The sequence below is a fragment of the Schistocerca piceifrons genome, chromosome 1, assembly GCF_021461385.2.
Source record: "Schistocerca piceifrons isolate TAMUIC-IGC-003096 chromosome 1, iqSchPice1.1, whole genome shotgun sequence".
Lineage (NCBI taxonomy): Eukaryota > Metazoa > Arthropoda > Insecta > Orthoptera > Acrididae > Schistocerca > Schistocerca piceifrons.
The window spans coordinates 330,706,652-330,726,450 of record NC_060138.1 but is presented as its reverse complement, the minus strand read 5'-3'; the positions used below and the strand labels follow the sequence as shown (position 1 = coordinate 330,726,450).

Below are 19,799 nucleotides of genomic sequence, written 5' to 3'. Positions count from 1 at the left end.
TGCCATCACAGACCAAAGATGACTGACATCAGAAGTTAACGATAGTGAAATTAATCAGTGGGTGAGGTAGCATTAACTCTCTCCCTCTATTTTTCAACAAGTGAGAGCGCAGGATTCCATACAGAGTTTAAACAAAAACCGCCGTCTCTATTTATAAGGTTGGTTGCTAATTTAATTCAAACATCTTCCTTAATAATGCTATTGATAACTTTTGATGTTGGTCATCTTTGGTGTGTGATGGGACTAGTGTTTACGTAGTGTGTGAGTGAATGTGTGTTTTATCTCTTATCTTTGTGGAGGTCCTCTAAAAATCAAGATTTTAAATTGAATTGCACAGTGCTTACTTGCTGCAGTTTTGCCTTGAAAATGGCAGGGTGTGCTCATGTCAATGACGTCACCTGGCTGCATTCCTGTAAGTTATTTGAACAAGATTGTTTGAATTAAAAAAACATTATAAATTATTTGTTTCATCCTTATGTAAATGCTCATGGGACATGCGCCTTTGTTAAAAGGGGGGAGGGGGGGAATGCATCAGTCAGGAATTGAATCCTGGCCACCCACATGGTAGGTGAGCATTCTACAACAAAGCCACACAGAGCATCAAAAAAGTGACATTACTTTAGGATATCAAAGATGCTCGGAAAACTTCAAAGTCAATTTTGTTGATGATTATAAGAGTTGCATCGAACTACTTTGGGATATTGATCTTTCTGAAAGTCACTTACCATATGTGTGAAACAGTACAAAAATCCAGTTGCTGTGTGGTCTACTTGTTAGAAGTTAGGAGCTGTCGGTACAAGATTTATGCTATGGTTTATAGTAATGGAAACCTCCCTGACATGTATAGTGTAACTCTGTTTACCATGGAACAAATAATTTTGCCATAAGTCCATTTCATCAAAGCCACTTCTTCCTCTCAGTACTGTTGCTTCATAAATTGGACAGTTTTTGGAACTCCAAAGAGATTCTGTTAAAAAGATGACAACACAGAAAAATATAATAGAAATAATACATTACTTAAGTTGTAGAATATGAAATCGGCCGTATCTTATGCAGATATGTACTAAATATCTTACTTTTCACTGAATACTGTTAAGTAGCATGTAAAAAATGTTTCAGAATGCAATGGTGTCGGAGATCCATGCTATGGTCTCTGCTTCCAAACCTCTTATTACATGGACGTGTGCCTATGCATTGCAGGAATGCCGTGAAGCATGTGGTGGAAATGGATATTTAAAAGGTATATTCAGTGGCTGTTAAAATTACCATAATTGAAAATCTAATTAATGTAGTCACCATCAGATTAAGTGATTTACTGTGTATATTCCAATTTAATGTTGCAAATGGAGCTTTATCACCTACATTTATACTCTGCAAACCACTGTGAAGTGTGTGGTGCTTATGGCTTTTTCCCATTCCATTCATGTATGGATCACGAGAAGAATGACTGCCTAAATTCCTCGCTGCATGCTGTAATTAGACTAGTATTGTCTTCATGACCCCTAAGGGGACAATACGTAGAAGGTTGTAGTATGTTTCTAGATTCATCACTTAACCTAGGTTTCAGAAACTTTGTAAGTAGGTTTTCACGGGATAATTTTTGTCTGTCTTCAAGCATCTGTCAGTTCAGTTCTTTCAGCATCTTTGTAACATTCTCACATAAATCAAACAAACGTGTGACCATTCTCTTTACTGGTATCTTTTCAGTATATCCTTTTGCTCCTATTAGCTTTGAGTCCTACTCACTTGAGCAATATTCGAAGATGGTTTGCATTAGTGTTTTATATGCTGTCTCCTTTGCAGACAGATTGTGTTTCACTAGTATTCTAGCAATGAGAAGCAGTCTGGCACCTGCTTTAGCCACATCTGAGACCAAGACTATGTGATCATTACATTTCATTTTCCCTACAAATTGTTACACCCTGGTGTTTATATGAGTTCATCGATTCCAACTGCGAGTAATTTATATTGTACTCATAGTATACTACATGTTTTCATTTTATGAAGTGCACAGTTTTACATTTCTGAACATTTAAATAAGTTGCCAATTTTTGCACCACTCTAAAACCTTATCAAGACCTGACTGAATATTTGTGCAGCTTCTTTCTTACAGTACTCCATATAGGTAACTGTAACATTTGCGAAAAGTCTGGGGTTACTGTTACTGTTCTCTGCAAGGTAATTAATGTACAGCAAGGGTTGCGACACACTTTTCTGGTGCTCACCCAAAGTTACTTCTTCAACTGTCGATGAGTCTCCATCCAAAATAACTTGCTGTCTCTTCCTTACCAAAAAATCTTCAGTCCAGTCAAAAATTTCACTGGATACCCCATATGACTGTATTTTTAATAATAAGTGTAGATATATTTTGTCAAATGTTTTTCGTAAATTGAGGAATACTGCATCTACCTCTCTTTGCCATGATCCATGGCTTTCAATATGTCATGTGAGAAAAGCGTGTGTTCTGTTTCACTTCATATTTGTTTTTGGAATCTATGCTGATTGGCATGTAGGAGGTCATTCTGTTAGAAATACTTCATTACATTTGAGCTCACTGAAACTTTTTTGAATTGCAGACAATGTATGACGTGAAGTTTTGTGGCTCAGTCAGCACAAAGTCAATATTGGGTCAATTTAAAAAATACTGGCTAATTCATCCATATTCTCGTCAATATATTTTAAAAATTTGATACCTGCATTGATTATTTCAAGGTGTTTAAATTGCTTCGAACAATAGTATATTTATTAAGCAGGATTAATAATTTTATGAATGATCTTTTGCCATACATTTGACATTAGCACATGTAAAAAATTTTCTTCATTCCAGCATCAGGACTTGGAGAGCTAAGAAATAATCATGATGCAAAAGTGACCTATGAAGGTGATAATAATGTATTATTACAACAGACAAGTAATTGGTTATTAAGGCAGTGGAGGCAAGTCCAAGAAAATATTTCGTCTCCAGAAGTTGCATCGCCTCTTAAATCAGCATATTTCTTGTTACATGCGAAAGATATATTAAGTAAACAGTTCACTGGCTCCTGCTTGGATGATGTTCTGAGGCATACATGTAAGTTATGGTTTTCATACAAATGTGGTGTAAGCTGAAGTGATATTTCTTAGTATGTTAGTAAGATCACTCACTTGTCTGGCAAGTTTGGCTCACTTTCTTCTTTCAAAACAAATATGAGAATTTATTCTTTAACTTTTTAATAAGATCCATTTTGAGGGAGATTGGTGGTGGTGGTGGTGGTGGTGGTGGTGGTGGTGGTCTGCTAGTACTATTACTGTTACAACTAAAACTACTTTCAGAGATATTTCAACTGTTTAATTGTTAGCTCATCTGTATTTGCAGTTGTGTTTAGTCCCTGTGTAGATAAATAGTCCGCTTGCTCACAACTTCTCTGTTACTTAACAATTCTGCAAACATACAAACCTTGTGTCCTATAGACATGTAGTTAAAGTTCTAAAGAACAGGTTATGGTCAATATAGTTGCCTCTTCCATATACTTATGTAACTGTCATTAGTATGTAAATATAGTATGGAAAGTTCTGGCAAGAATTTAGGAGTAAAGCTCACAACTCGCAGAATAGTAGAAGCATTGACCTGTTGACAGGTACACAAAAAAGAATGAAAACTTCAGTAGCTTTTGGGCAGTCATTTTTAAATTTTTTTTTTTTTTTAAGATGTAGTAGACATGTACTCTTGTTCAAAAAAGCTAATGAAGTTACCGTTCTTCTTTGTGTTCCTACCAACAACTCAATACTTCTGTTGTCATATGATTTCATGAGGGCTGTAAACCTTTGGCAAAATTAAAATTATTTAATTTTATCAAAAAGATCACTGCACATGTGGAATTATGTTTTTAACATTCAGCATAGCAAAATTTATAGAACATTGATATTTTAATATGAGAATTCATTATGTGCTTTCAAATTTTTGTTTACAGTTGTGAAAGAGAGTTTCCAGTGGCTGATATGCTGGCTCCTGAATGTGACAGAACATAGGTATCAGACATACTTGAAGAACTGTGAAAATAATTTTACTGCAAGGAATAATGTACAAGTTTATTTTGCAAGGACATTGTCTGTTGTATATGCTCAGGTATGACTACTACTACTACTACTACTACTACTACTACTGTGGTTACGCTACTACTATGGTTACAACTTAAATGCTACCTCATTGAGGTAATTCTTTTGTGTGTCACAAAATATTTTGTTGCAATATTGTGAAAAGGTAAGTTGCTACACACCATATAGCGGAGATGCTGAGTCACAGATAGACACAACAAAAAGACTGTCACAAATAATAGCTTTTGACCAATAAGGCCTTCCTCAGAATTAGATGGCAAACACGCACATATACAAATGCAACTCACGCACACACGACTGCAGTCTCAGGCAACTGAGGCCATGCCAACTTTACCTTCTCTGAAGCTTGTTCGTATTGTCATGGGTACCATGGAAGTCCTTTGAGTATTTAAATTTGATAAATACTCTCCTCTCAGTTGATTAAAGCATATGTATAAAACACAGTTTTTAATGTCATAGGGTGCATAATCACACTTTCACCCATTTTGATCAACGTTGCATATCCTGAATCAAATTTTCCCACTATTTCAGTATTGTAAATGTGTAAAAGGAAGGAATATTTTTGTAAATGTCCTGTCAACGAGATCATAAGAGACTGTGCCCAAGCTCAGAGTGAGGAATGAATTCAATAAAGTCCTTTTCAAAGGAACCATAATGGCATTTGCCTTAAGTAATTTAGGAGAATCATGGAAAATTTAAATTGGAATAGCCAGATGTGTATTTGAACCACTGCCATCATGAATGTGGATCCAGTGTTCCACCATTCTACTGTCTTTTCCTGTGGGCACTATAGAGGTGGCACTAGTTGTTCAAATGGGGATCAGCGTAGTTTGAATATCACATGTCAAATACCTAGCTATTAACCGAGGTACCTAAATTCTGAACAATAGAGTTTAAGTATAGTATTTTTAAGTCAGAACTTACCCTGAAAAAGAACAGTCTTATATTAGCAACAATACAGCACCTAGAGAACTGTTTTAACAGGAAATGACAGCATGTAATATTTTTAACTTCATGATTATGATTTTATAATGCTCACCTTTTGAATGATTATGTACAAAAGACATCAGAGATACTTCAAGAAAATTTCGTTAACAGGCTGTTACATATTCCTAAGAATCAGATTATTTAATGCTAAGGAGAGCAAAAATTTTGATGCATATCTCCCCCCACCCCACCTTTTCCCCCCTCCCAAAAAAAGAATTGAGACAATGAAAAATTATCAGTATAAAATCTATGATTTCAGCCTGTCAGTCATGCGGGGGGGAGGAACAGAACATTCATTGTGCCTGAAACCATGTTTTTATGCAATTGGAAGAAGTAATTGTCCACAAAATAACTATTTATTAATCCTTGCTACTCGCTGTAAAGATGACGCGCTGAGTTGCAGACAGGCAGATTGAAAAAATTCTTACATATTAGCTTTTGACCAAATCATTCTTCAGAAAAGGAAATGCACACACATTCATTCATTCACACAAGCAAGCACACAGGACTGACATCTCTGGCTGCTCGGACAGGAATGCTGGTCCGAGCTGCTGCAGATGGTGGTCATGTGAGCATGAGGTGTGTGCTTGCTTGCATGCATGAATGGGTGCATTTGTTCTTCTCTGAAGAATGCTTTGGCTGAAAGCTAATGCGTAAGAGTCTTTTTGTTGTTCCTGTCTGTACCTCATCGTGTCGCCTTTACGGTGAGTAACAGTCTGTCTTTTTGTATATTGTTGATATTCCAACCTGGAGTTGCCATTGTCTGATTATGTATTATTCCCATTCATTTACAAAAAACACCTCTCTTAACTATGGTGACCTAGGTGGTTGTTGCTTTATTTATTTATTTATTATTATACAATTAATTTACACTGTGTTTTCAGGATCTGTCAGTTTGTATATTGGGCACATTGTTCGAACTAAAATGAAACAAAGAAAATAAAGGCGTAATTGATGTAGAGATTGGTTCTGACAAACATAATTTTTTGGACATGTTCCTGTTGTCTGTATAAATGTGATACAGTCCAATCTGAGATCTGGTTGTTCCAGCCTATTGTAGGAGGTGTACAGTGTAATAGGAAATCTGATCCACAGTTTTGCAGTGCTTTGACAGAAATGAAGGTCATGTTAAATTCAAAAAGTCTTAAGGTCAGCAGGATAAAACTCTGAACCTTTGGATTTATATTCTTGCCCCTCATTAGTTAACTACACTTACAGTCAGTATGAGTAACCAGAATGTGGATCAATCCTTATTGTTTCAAAGAGCCAGTAAATGTCAATAAAAACTGAAGGAAAAATCAAACATTATTCCACACAGTGACAATGAAACACCTGTAACCCCATATTGCTCCACTTCTCATCAAAGCAAGACAACTTAAAACAAATTAAACATAAGAAAGTGCCAAATAAAAGCATGTATCACATATTCAAATTACTTTCAAGAAATAGCAAAGCATTTAATAAGCAAGTTGTAGAAGAAGTTACTTGCCGACAGTGGCCATGTACAGAAATAAAGTTAGAAGTCCGTGGGGGTTGACTAAGTGTACAGGAAAACTGAAGGAATTAAAAAAGAGGAGAGAATAGAAGGTAATAGAAAATGCAAAGAAAAGATGAAAATTAAATAGCAAATGAAGGCTAAAAACTAGGTTGGGGCACACCAAATGTAGAGCAATCTCGAGGTGAAGACTGATGGCTTGAAGGAGTGGAATGTTTGTTTGAGATGTTTCTTGTTTTGAATTTAATGCCCCCAAAATTTGTGAGGAAAGGGTAACTCACAATTTAAAACTCATTGATGATAGCCTGAAATAAGAACTAGTCACTTATGAGACAGCAGGAGAATGCTTACTTAACTATAAGCTCTAACAAATAAATATTTGAAATATTGTCAGACCAGAGGCACAAAGCTAGATAATATGAATGGTTCTTGACTCCGAATAGAATGTTGCCCTACTTTGGAGGAGAACAGTTATTTGCAGCGGCACACTCAAAAGGGAAATAGACATTAATGTTTTTAATTTAAAGTTTAAAATTAAAATCAAGAGAAATGTGAGTAGAGAAATGTTAAAAACAGAGTGAAGTCTGTTTATCGAAAAAAAGTAAATGTGTTTACAAATCCTAGATTATCAGGCACATCAGCTGCAGTAACTTCCTCATCATTGGATCTGCAATGTTGAAAAAAATGTTTTTGCTTTTAATGTCTGTCTGTTCCCTTGCTTTTTCCTGTGTCCCTCTGTGCTCACAAACTAACTTTTCAATTTTTTTCCCAACTATTTCAGCACATAGTAAGCAGACCACCAATCTTCAACCTTCAGTATTTTTAATATTCATTGTTCAGTTAAAGGGAAAACATGAAAAATGAAACAGTATAGGGATGAAAAGTCTCACGACACCCTGATTTAAGAGAAATACACAATAGTCAGAAGTAATTTTTCTCTTTCATTTACGATATTAAAGTGTATCAATAAAACATGATTTCTTATTTTGTGGATGAATAATTTTGGTAATTAAATTCAAAATAGGAGTACATTTGAATTCCACAAGTACACTTAATTGAAATGCCATTAATTAATTTACTTATTGTTTTATTTTCAGAATAATGTGTTGGTCTACTTCTGGCAAAAGTGTAATGATCTGAATGTAGAAGAACAGCTGAAACCTGCTCTAATTAGAATGTACCTGTTGTATGGTCTCTGGTGCCTGGAAAAACATTTAGTTATTCTGTATGAAGGTAATATCAGCGGCTCAGTAATTTTAGCTTGAATGTTGTAAATGGTATTCTAAATTTTTATCATAAATATTTAGCTGTTCTTGTAAAGAACATGTTTATTCATAGAGTGCTCTTGCATGGGCAAGTCTGTGTGCCCAGCCCCCTCCCCTTCTTCCCATACACTCAAAACACTCGAGAGAAGAGAAGAGAAAGAGAAAGAGAAAGGGAAGAGAAGGCCTGTTTGCTACCTTCTATGTATCTACAGTATTCAGTATCAGTATAAATGTATGGTTCTTATGACAATAATAGTACAATGTCTGTAGCATACTATCAAATTTATTATGACAGTAATAGATACATATAAGACATAAGCAATGATGAGGGAATTACATAGTTTCTCTTTCATGACACAAGTAACAAAATAAGATGTTTGCATTCCTTGAGTAGAAATTGGTATAAAGACACTCACTGTCCTGTTGTGTTATTGCATTGTTAGCACTTTGTCCAACCTCCATTCTCCCTAATTACCTTAAAAATACTCTTCAGCACTGCTTTGGTTAGGGTATATAGGTCTTGCAGTGAAACTGTCACCTGCTCTTCTTGTGTCACACTTTTCAGCTCGCTTGTGGCCTCATATTGCCTTCAATTGTGATAAATCTGCCTTGCAAGTATTCTCCAAAGGTTTTCCATGGGATTCAGATCCGGGCTATGTGCAGGCCAGGGGAAGACATCAATATCTTTATCTTCAAACTATTTTTGGTTGTAGCAGAAACATGCACAGATGCATTATTTTGTTGAAACATTGTACTTTTGTTCCCTAGGTCCTCACATATTCTAATCAGTTCTGTGTCTAGCATCTCACTGTACATGTAAGAGTTGATTGTAGTGTTCAGCCAAGTGATGCATGATTTACTTTTAGCACACAAGGCTGCCCAAATCATAACACTTCCACCACCAAAATTTCTGTTCATTCTTATCTGCCGCTCTGTTCTCAGATCATGCCAATAATAATGAACTCCATTTGGCCCGTCTAAATTAAACTTCTTCACATCACTGAAGATTGCTTTATTCCATTCTGAATTCCGTGACATGTTTTTCAGCAAACACTAATCTGGCCTGTTTATGTTTGTGTGTTAGAGCAGGTTTCTGCATTTGTTTTTTGAATGCAAGATGTTTGTCATTTGACAAAATTTGCTGTACACATCTGGCAGCTACTGACAGCTGTGAATCAGCAACAAGTTGAGAGGGATAACAGTTTGTGGCCCTTGCTTTGCACAAAAAGAACTGTTTCAATGCCTCAAATAATTTTCAACTTAGCCCTTATTTTACAGTCTGTCCATATTGTGCATGCATCCTAACAAAAGTATAAACCACTGTGCTCGAACAGTTCAGCTTCTTGGCAATTTGACAATTAGTGTGTCCCATTTCCATGTATGCACCAGTTTTTGCTTTTTTGTCTCATGATAATTGTTTTCCATGTGCCATTGTCACAATCATGGTTTATATACACAACACACTATCACTTACAGGGTGTTTCAAAAATGACCGGTATATTTCAAACGGCAATAAAAACTAAACGAGCAGCGATAGAAATACACCGTTTGTTGCAATATGCTTGGGACAACAGTACATTTTCAGGCAGACAAACTTTCGAAATTACAGTAGTTACAATTTTCAACAACAGATGGCGCTGCAAGTGATGTGAAAGATATAGAAGACAATGCAGTCTGTGGGTGCGCCATTCTGTACGTCGTCTTTCTGCTGTAAGCGTGTGCTGTTCACAACGTGCAAGTGTGCTGTAGACAACATGGTTTATTCCTTAGAACAGAGGATTTTTCTGGTGTTGGAATTCCACCGCCTAGAACACAGTGTTGTTGCAACAAGACGAAGTTTTCAACGGAGGTTTAATGTAACCAAAGGACCGAAAAGCGATACAATAAATGATCTGTTTGAAAAATTTCAACGGACTGGGAACGTGCTGGATGAACGTGCTGGAAAGGTAGGGCGACCGCGTATGGCAACCACAGAGGGCAACGCGCAGCTAGTGCAGCAGGTGATCCAACAGCGGCCTCGGGTTTCCGTTCGCCGTGTTGCAGCTGCGGTCCAAATGACGCCAACGTCCACGTATCGTCTCGTGCGCCAGAGTTTACACCTCTATCCATACAAAATTCAAACGCGGCAACCCCTCAGCGCCGCTACCATTGCTGCACGAGAGACATTCGCTAACGATATAGTGCACAGGATTGATGACGGCGATATGCATGTGGGCAGCATTTGGTTTACTGACGAAGCTTATTTTTACCTGGACGGCTTCATCAATAAACAGAACTGGCGCATATGGGGAACCGAAAAGCCCCATGTTGCAGTCCCATCGTCCCTGCATCCTCAAAAAGTACTGGTCTGGGCCGCCATTTCTTCCAAAGGAATCATTGGCCCATTTTTCAGATCCGAAACGATTACTGCATCACGCTATCTGGACATTCTTCGTGAATTTGTGGCGGTACAAACTGCCTTAGACGACACTGCGAACACCTCGTGGTTTATGCAAGATGGTGCCCGGCCACATCGCACGGCCGACGTCTTTAATTTCCTGAATGAATATTTCGATGATCGTGTGATTGCTTTGGGCTATCCGAAACATACAGGAGGCGGCGTGGATTGGCCTCCCTATTCGCCAGACATGAACCCCTGTGACTTCTTTCTGTGGGGACACTTGAAAGACCAGGTGTACCGCCAGAATCCAGAAACAATTGAACAGCTGAAGCAGTACATCTCATCTGCATGTGAAGCCATTCCGCCAGACACGTTGTCAAAGGTTTCGGGTAATTTCATTCAGAGACCACGCCATATTATTGCTATGCATGGTGGATATGTGGAAAATATCGTACTATAGAGTTTCCCAGACCGCAGCGCCATCTGTTGTTGAAAATTGTAACTACTGTAACTTCAAAAGTTTGTCTGCCTGAAAATGTACTGTTGTCCCAAGCATATTGCAACAAACGGTGTATTTCTATCACTGTTCGTTTAGTTTTTATTGCCGTTTCAAATATACCGGTCATTTTTGAAACACCCTGTATGTTTTCTGTTTCCTATACACAGGGGAGGCAGATACACACACATTAACAGTACAAAGACGATTGTCTTTATACTGAGTTCTACCATCTACCACATGAATCGCTGATGTCTTATTATATACTGTACTGCTGACATCAAATGTGATACCATTTGGCTGCATTTGTCAGTATATTGCATCTCGTACTATTGCATACACACTGTGCACAACTATTTCAGTCAACAGTGATATAAATGTGCAACACTTCATATTGCTCAGTGGTGTAGTGGTGTTATATGATACTATGTAATTCTCAATCTTTGTAGAGATGAAAAGGAACATAAAATAGGATTTAAATGTCTTTCATTGTTGCCTTTAGCAGGCATGAAAATGATGTTTTCCTTAACTTATAAAATTCAGTAAAGAGAGTGTCCTTATCATTCACCATATTTGTGGCTGAGGTTAGCTCTCATAGACTTCACAGCACAGTCACTTTCCTCACTTGAACAATTTTGTTGGTTGTTTCACTCATGTTGTGTAGTCTTAAGTTTCTTCATATTTTTGGTTTTCTTTTCTTCCAGTTATCTAAATTTCTTGCACTTTTCTAGATTTCTCATAATCTCTAAGCACAGAATAATTTTCATTGTCGGCCATGTTGTCAACACTTAAATGTGATTGCAAGCACACACTGTTGGCTACCACTAGCTGATGTAATGGTACTAGTTGATTTAGCTCCCTCTCACATTGTAAAACTGTGATTACAAAATCTTTCTTTTGTACAGTGGGAGAGTATAAGTGGATAATAATTGTTAATATCTTGTGGGATGATAAATATATAATAACAGTATCTAAACATGTCAGTAACTCATTTTTTCAACAGTCTGTTGGTTAGCTCCCTCTTGCATTATAGTGCACTAATAATCTCTATAGCTCGCCATTGTGGATACAATAAATATTTCTTTTGCATGTAGTTAGAATCAGATGTTATTCATATCACTCCACCAACATTCCAACAGCTACATTTCTCAACAACATAGATCACAAAAAAGACAAATTATCACTATTATGTAATTATCTTGTGGTTCACTGAATACATAAAATTTATATCTGGCACAGATTGTCAGAAACTGATGGATACACACAGTTCCATAGATTTTTGTCACTTGAAAAGCCATGTAATTGTGACTTATTCAGGTACATAATCAGAAAGCAAAAAAAGAACCTATCACATACATGTTGATCAAAACATTGGTATTAATTTTGAAGTCTCCCAAGGATAATTTCATAGAACTCCTGGACAGTTTTAATGCAAAATAATTTGTTGCTTAAAAACAAAATATGTTGCAAATTGATCAATTCATTTGCAAATGCAAAGGACCACTTCCAAGCAAAATAGCAAATGTTCGACAACAACTTAAGAACAGATGGAAGACTGACAGTGTCTTGAAAACTTTTAGAAAACTGTTCCTGTAATTCTTTCAGTGCTGGAATGAATTCTTCAAAATACACATTTTCTTTAATACCAGACATCTTAGGGAAGTGGACAATGTTCTTAGTGTTACGTTGTCCCTTCCACAATGTGATTTTAAATTCTTCAACTTTTTGCATCTAGTCAGAAATAAGTTGCTTCTTCCCCCTTCAATGTCTTACTGAGGAGCATTCAAGTGTGCAGTCAATTCTACTAAAAGCACGAGGTCTGTAATCCAGTCCATGTCTTCTAATTTTGGTTCCCACTTTTTTTCCCCCCAGATATTCAACCATAGCAATCTTACACCGAAAAATCATTCAAGGCTTGCCCCTGAATTTAATTGGTGCACTTCACAATAATATACGTTTCCATATGCGTCATTCAGTTCCATCAGAAACTGTTGGAACTGACTGTGTAATAACCCACGTGATTTCAGGAAATTTACTTCATACCATCAGTTTAATCACTTGCTCCATGTCTGCTAATTACACCCAAAATGCTTCTTGATGTACAAATTAATCAATCCCATACAAATCATCATCTGTTGATTGTTGAACTTTTTGCTGTTTCATCGTCAACTGAATCTTTAATTCTTTTTGTATGGTGTTGTAAAAGCATTCTATAGCATACTTGCGATGCCTACCATTTATGTGGCTCCGTAATAGGCAGTGAGAACCATTCGTTTTTAAAGGCTTGTGATGGGAAGTAACATAAACTTCCTTTTTTCGAGTGCATGTCCCATCACAACAGCCCCTAGGTCTTTATACCACAAGCAAATAGTGAGGGATAAGCAGCACGTTCACCATGATTCAGCATAACTGAAAAAAGTTATGCTGACCAATAAATGCTGGGATAATGTGTGTCACATCATATTTAAATGAAATGTCGTGCTGAACAAAGAAGGACTGAACATAGCCGAGATTGACTTAATGAAGCCAAGATGTGCCAAGTGGTGACAAGACTGTCTGAGCCTCACTCTGCATGTATGCAATTTTGCACACTGTGGCCATCCATGTCCCAAGGTGATTTCACAACTAAACATCACACTCTACAAAGTTCTGAAGAAGTGTTCAAACTATTCTTTTTCTCAGATTTTCGTCTCAGTTGTTATCTACCAGAGTTTATATTGGTATTTGCTTGGAGGCAGTTATTAAATAAAGTTGTTTGGCTGGTGCCATTTTTTAAAATTTGGAGCAAAATGCTTTAGTCATTAAACTTAATTCATTATTACTTTTGTTGTTGGCTGCAGGAGAATGGATTGTAACCCATTTTAAACTTGTATTTCTTCTTGCTGTTACATATATTTTTGTTTTAGTTTTCATTAAGGCATTTCAATTGTAGAGAGCACATGGTAAATAAGTGTGGCTTCTTCTTTTGAAAGGTGGTTATGCACAAGGACCAAAAGTGGCAACTCTTGTGAAAGAAGCTATCCTCCACCTGTGCCACCAACTTAAGGATGATGCTGTGGCCATTGTTGATGCTCTGGCCCCACCAGATTATATCCTTAACTCTGTTCTTGGAAAGTCAGATGGGAAGGTATGGAACTGTGTTTTATAAATCCATTATGAATATTATTGTTCTTGGAAAGTCTGGTGGCAAAGCATGGAATTATTTATATATTCATTATGAATGTTATAAAACAGGAAAAACTTTGTGGTGTTAGAGTGTCCTCTGTGTCAAAAGCAGCAGTGTCTGAAATAGTTTGATATTGTGTGTTACAGGTGTATGATAATCTCCAGACAACGTTTTTCCACAGTAATGGAGCAATGGGAAGACCATATTGGTGGAATGAAGTTGTGCCAAAGCAAATATCAAAATTATAATGAAAGTTATTCTCGTGCCATAAGAATGTTTTCATTATTGTGAAATCATTATGCTCATATTTATTGTTGTTTCATAAAAATTGTCATTATCTTACCTGATCTCATGCTGTATAATATTTTCAATACTGTATTTTAAATGTATATATTTATTTGGAATTGCTGTTTATAGTTACCAAATATTTGTCTTTATACCAGTTGTTCTTAAAAGATTCTACATCATCATTTGTTCTTTTGTATTCATTTCAAGCACAAGACTCACTAAATATAATATTATAACCATTGGTGAAGCTCTTGTTCTTTCTCAATCAGGGTTTTTACTGTTTACATACTCTGCAGTGAGGAGAGAGAAAGTGTTATGTCATAGCATTGTAGCTTGTGTGTCGTAGTTGTACGCCATGTCTCATTCTCATACAGATCATGGAGATTGATAGATATGAATTTTGTGTTGTCAGAAAGTCATTTCTTGTTATTCAGGCATTCAGTCATGAGCAAAATAAAGGGGCAATATAACAAATAATGTACTGCTATATGAAGTTATTCACCAGCGTGTTTTATTGTAGGCAGTATATCATTACAGAATTCCAATTTTAGTGTCCGCCCCTGGTACCTGAGTGGTCGGCGCGACAGAATGTCATGCTTAACGGCCCAGGTTCAATTCCAGGCTGGGTTGGAGATTTTCTCCACTCAGGGACTGGGTTTTGTGTTGTCGTTATCATCATCCTTTCATCCCCATCGACACGCAAGTCGCCGAAGTGGCGTCAACTTGAAAGACTTGCATGAGACGAACGGTCTACCCGACGGGAGGCCCTAGCCACATTGCATTTCCATATTCCAATTGTAGTGCTCTTACTGCCGAAGTTATTTTTATTTCAGTCACAAGGATCAACTTGCACATGACCATGAGCTTAAGTCATTCACTTCATATTCATAAAGCACCTTTTAAATTTTTTTGTAGTCCTAAGAAAAGCAGTTTCACTGCTCATTTGACTGGGGTTTCAACCATATGCCATAGTTCCTAATGTTTTTTATTGATACAGTCGACCTTTGTTATATTGAAATTGGATAAACCAAAAAGTCTGTTAAATCATTCTAACTCTTCAGTCTCTGTCAAATTACACTGAAAAATCTACAGCTTAAATCAAATTTCGGATAATTGATACTACAAAGTAAAATTTAGTACCCCCATCACATATTCCATCTCTTGTCATCTAAATCGAATAATTATGTACATGTGTAGTGCTGTGCACTTTGGTATTTTCCGTTAAGCATTTCACGTAATTTTTCTCGATAATATACCATACTGCAATTTCTCAACAGCGGCCCAATTGCATGCTTGCTGCTCACGTGTCACTGCCACAGCCAAAGAGAAGGATTGGTCAGCAGACGGTGCACACATAGTACTAAAACAAAAGCTGCAAATTCTACAAATGATCAACAATGGAGAGAAGACTAAAACGCAGGTTGCACAAGACTTCGGAAGCTGAAGTCCACTCTCTCATTGATGATAAATTCAAGTCTGACAAGCTGTTCATTTAGCAAGTGCATGAGGCCAGCCAAATATGAGGAGGTTGTGGATTCTATGTTTGAGTGGTTCCAGTACATGCACTCAAAGAAACGGCTGAAATGGTCTAAAAAAAGAAAGGAAATTTCTAGGTTTGTGTGTTATAAGAACTTGCTATGGCATTTTCAGGAGAGACCTAAAACTCATTGATTCAAACTTGATTATACCAAATTGGCTATTGTTCAGTCCATCGAAATTCGGTTAAATATTTCAAGGTTGTTCGAATATCTATATGCCTCTCCTGCTCAATTAGTAGTCAAGAAATTGTTCATCATAACCTTTTTTTTTTTTTTTTTTTTTTTTTTTCATTTTGATCGTTAGATTGTTGATGTACAGAATTCTGTTCAGTTTTTGACAGGTTTATCGATTTCCTTACACAATGATATTCAATATTAGTTGCTGTTTTTGGTCTGTCAACCCTTAGATTATTCTTCTAAATGAGTTATCTGTGAGACAAGTTACCAATAGGAAAATATGCTGTGACCTACAGTCTGCTTCCCAAATACTTAATGTAAATCACTGAGTTTTGAGTGCCACCTCCGCATGTATACTGGGAATTTTGATATTTGCTCTCTTCTTCTTCTTGTTTTCAATCATCATCAAAGGCACTTACAGACCCCACTTCACTGTCATATCTCAAATACTGTGTCAGCTACAGGGACATGCCTAACTTAGATTTGATCATTCCTTCCAATACTTTCAACATGTGTTTTACTTCTTTACATTATGTATTATCCTTATAAGAGTATGAAGGATCATGCCATCCACTTATACTATCATTTAGAGTCAATCACTTGCATGTTCCACGGGTCATAACTATAATCTCTTACTATGATGTTAGAATTACTGTTTATATTTATTAAATATTTTTCTTTATATTGAACATTTTTAAAACTTACATCAAGTAGTTTACAAATGTAATGCAGCGTGCATACACAATTACGTACATGAAAATTCTTTTATGGAGTCGTAACAGTTTTCAAAGCAGACTAGATATGATTTCCATTAGTGCTTGAAGTTAATTTTATTTGAACATGGATTGTCTGCTTTTAGTGTGCTGTCACCGTACCATTATGCTATCCAGGCACATGTGCTGTGATTAAATTCTCAGTGTCAATGTTCCCTCGTAAAAGCTGAACACAGTATGCAGAGATTTCTCTCATCACAGGAATAGCACTGCTACAGAGAAATGCAGGTAGAAGACCTTGGCTGATTCCACCTCACAAAGTATTTTTGTGTGTGTGTTTGTGTTTCAGAGTGAAGTGCAGAACTTGGTGGAATGATATGATGGACATGGAGTAAGCGAACACTGCAATGCAGACACCCAATTCTAAGAGTGCTGTTGTGGTGTTTCATCTAAATACTGGTTTGATGCAGACCTCCGTACTATTCTATTGTGTGCAAGCCTCTTTCATCTCTTCAAAAGCAGCCTACAGCCATTTGAACCTTTTTACTGTGGTCAAGCCTTGATCTCCCTTATCAGTCAAGTTCAGCCGTAAACTTTGTTTTCCCCCTATTAGATTCAGTACCACCTCATTAAATATGCAGTCCTTCCACATAATCTTCTGTAACACCACATTTCAAAAGGATCTATTTTCTTCTTATCTGGACTGTTTATAATCCATCTTTCACTTCCACACAAGGGTACACTCCAGTGAAATAACTTCAGAAAAGACTACATAACACTTCACTTTTTATTCAATGTTAGTAAATTACTCTTTTTGAGAAACGCTTTTCTTGGTATTGCCAGCCAACGTTTTATATAATCTCTACATCAGCCACCAAATACCAAAACTCATCTACTAACTTTTAGTGTCTCATTTCCTAATCTACTACATTCCATTACCATTGTTGATGGTTATATTTTCAAGACTACCTATTCCATTTGACTGGATCTTCCAAGTCCTTTGGTGTCTGGTACAGAATTACAATTTCATCAGCTAAGTGCTAAGTTTTTATTTCTTCCCACTGAACCTGTTTTCTCAATGTACAGTGTAAAGACTCCAACAGTCTTGTAGTGAATTTTTGAGTATGTCAATCAGAATCCCACATGTTGTGACCATGCCACTCAAAACTGCAAAATATAGAGCACTGCTTATACAGAGGTGAAGACTACAACCAGACAAAATATTAAGATTAAAAGGATTTAAAGAAGCAAGCAGAATGTACAGCAACAGCCTTATAATAGTGACCGTTACATAGAACAAACAATTTAAATAACCACAAAAAAAACTGAAGTTTCTATTTAGGGCAATTATGATAGCAGTGCAGTGCTATAGTGTTGCAGTATTAATACAGGGTGACAATTATTGAACTACATGGGAAAAAACGTAAATTAGGTACAAAGTACGGCGTGCGCACACTTTATCCAATGTGTAAACATCACTACAGATATTTGGATTTAGGTTGACATGTTTGATATTCCTGCCATCATTGGTGATGATGTGACGCAGACGAAAAGCGAAATTCTGCATGACCCGCTGAAGTGAAGTGTCGGAACATCGATGCTGTTGATGACCACCTGAATGGCCGTTTTCAGTTCGGCAATGGTTTGGGGTTATTGCTGTACACCTTGTCTTTAATATAGTCCCACAAAAAGGAGTCATATGTGTTCATATCCGGAGAATATTGCGGCCAATCAAGGCTCATGCCAATGGCTCTGTGTACCCTAGAGCCAGAATGCGGTCCCCAAAGTGCTCCTCCAGGACATGAAACACTCTTGCTTCGATGAGGTCAAGCTCCGTCTACCATGAACCACATCTTGTTGAAATCAGGGTCACTTTGGATAATGGGGATGAAATCCTCTCCCTGAACCTTCACATACCATTCAGTAGTCACCGTGCCATCAAGGAATGTTGCACCGATTATTCCGTGACTGGACATTCACACCACAGTCACCCGCTGAGGGTGAAGGGACTTCCTGATCATAAAATGCGGATTCTCAGACCCCCAAATGTGCCAGTTTTGCTTACTGACAAACCCATCCAGATGAAAGTAGGTTTCATCACTAAACCAAACCATCCAGCACATGCTAATTCCCATTATGCCCTGCGGCCAACCCTGCAGTTTGCACATTCTACTGCAAATCGTTCACAAGTTATGACTGTTTTATTATATGTAGTTCAATAATTGTCACCTTTAACTGTGCAACATAAAAGTTATGATGGCTACATCTGATAAATAACAGTGTTATTTATCAACAAAGACAGCTAGTTGTGTTTGACCATGCAGAATTAATTTAATACAAAGAAATCTGGCTTAGCCACAGTAATAAACATGATGTTTACAGGCAAATGTGCAAGAATAAACAAGTTCAAATGGCTCTGAGCACTATGGGACTTAACTGCTGAGGTCATCAGTCCCCTACAACTTAGTACTACTTAAACCTAACAACATCACACACATCCATGCCCGAGGCAGGATTCAAACCTGTGTCCGTGGCCATCGCGCGGTTCCAGACCGTAGCGCATAGAACCACTTGGCCAGTCCGGCCGGCAATAAACAAGTCTTCACAACAAAGTATTGAGGATACTGCATTGAAAATAATTACTTTGTTTAAACTCAGTTATCTCTAAGAAGATAAATTATCAACTGCGACATATGTTTCAAAGTTAACATCAAGTGTAAATTAAACTGAGAAGAGTGACTGCGAATACGTCTCCCCACTGCCACCACCCAAAGTACCTCAACAATGGTTGGCAGCATTCAGTGAGATCCCTCCCACCATCACAAGCAGTTACAGCAGCCAACATAGAAAACGGACCACTATCCTTTGGGTCACATACAACTGTACTGACAAGTAAAATTTGTCAAGCAACTATTGCAGAAGTTAACTAAGAAAATTTATAGAATATGAAATATCCCGCTGCAGATATTTATCAGTATTAATTAAACATTTTGCTATTTATAGATTGTAAACATTTTGCTAAGCAAATTTGGCTCTCGGACAGCCGCATAATGATGGAAGTATTCGTGAAAATTAATGCAACAGTTTGACTAATTAACTGAACAAATAAATTGCAGATCTTTAAAAATAGATATCAGATTTATTAAAATGGAGGAGAAAGTGTTCAGTTTCACATTTCAAAACAGTGGTAGGATGGATC

At 37.0% G+C, this 19,799-nt stretch overlaps 1 protein-coding gene across 2 annotated transcripts in view; it reads left to right on the top strand.

The window, feature by feature from the left end:
• The window catches only part of LOC124787515 (peroxisomal acyl-coenzyme A oxidase 3), a 187,228-nt gene extending 172,817 nt beyond the window's left edge, over positions 1–14,411 (top strand). For both annotated transcript variants that reach the window (XM_047254345.1, XM_047254346.1), the window contains exons 10-15: positions 1,120–1,240; positions 2,828–3,070; positions 3,951–4,105; positions 7,675–7,810; positions 13,691–13,845; positions 14,031–14,411. In XM_047254345.1, the coding sequence (XP_047110301.1) occupies positions 1,120–1,240; positions 2,828–3,070; positions 3,951–4,105; positions 7,675–7,810; positions 13,691–13,845; positions 14,031–14,132 (912 nt within the window). In that variant the 3' untranslated portion in view covers positions 14,133–14,411. The remainder of the gene's footprint in view (positions 1–1,119; positions 1,241–2,827; positions 3,071–3,950; positions 4,106–7,674; positions 7,811–13,690; positions 13,846–14,030) is intronic.
• The last annotated feature ends 5,388 nt before the right edge of the window (positions 14,412–19,799 follow it).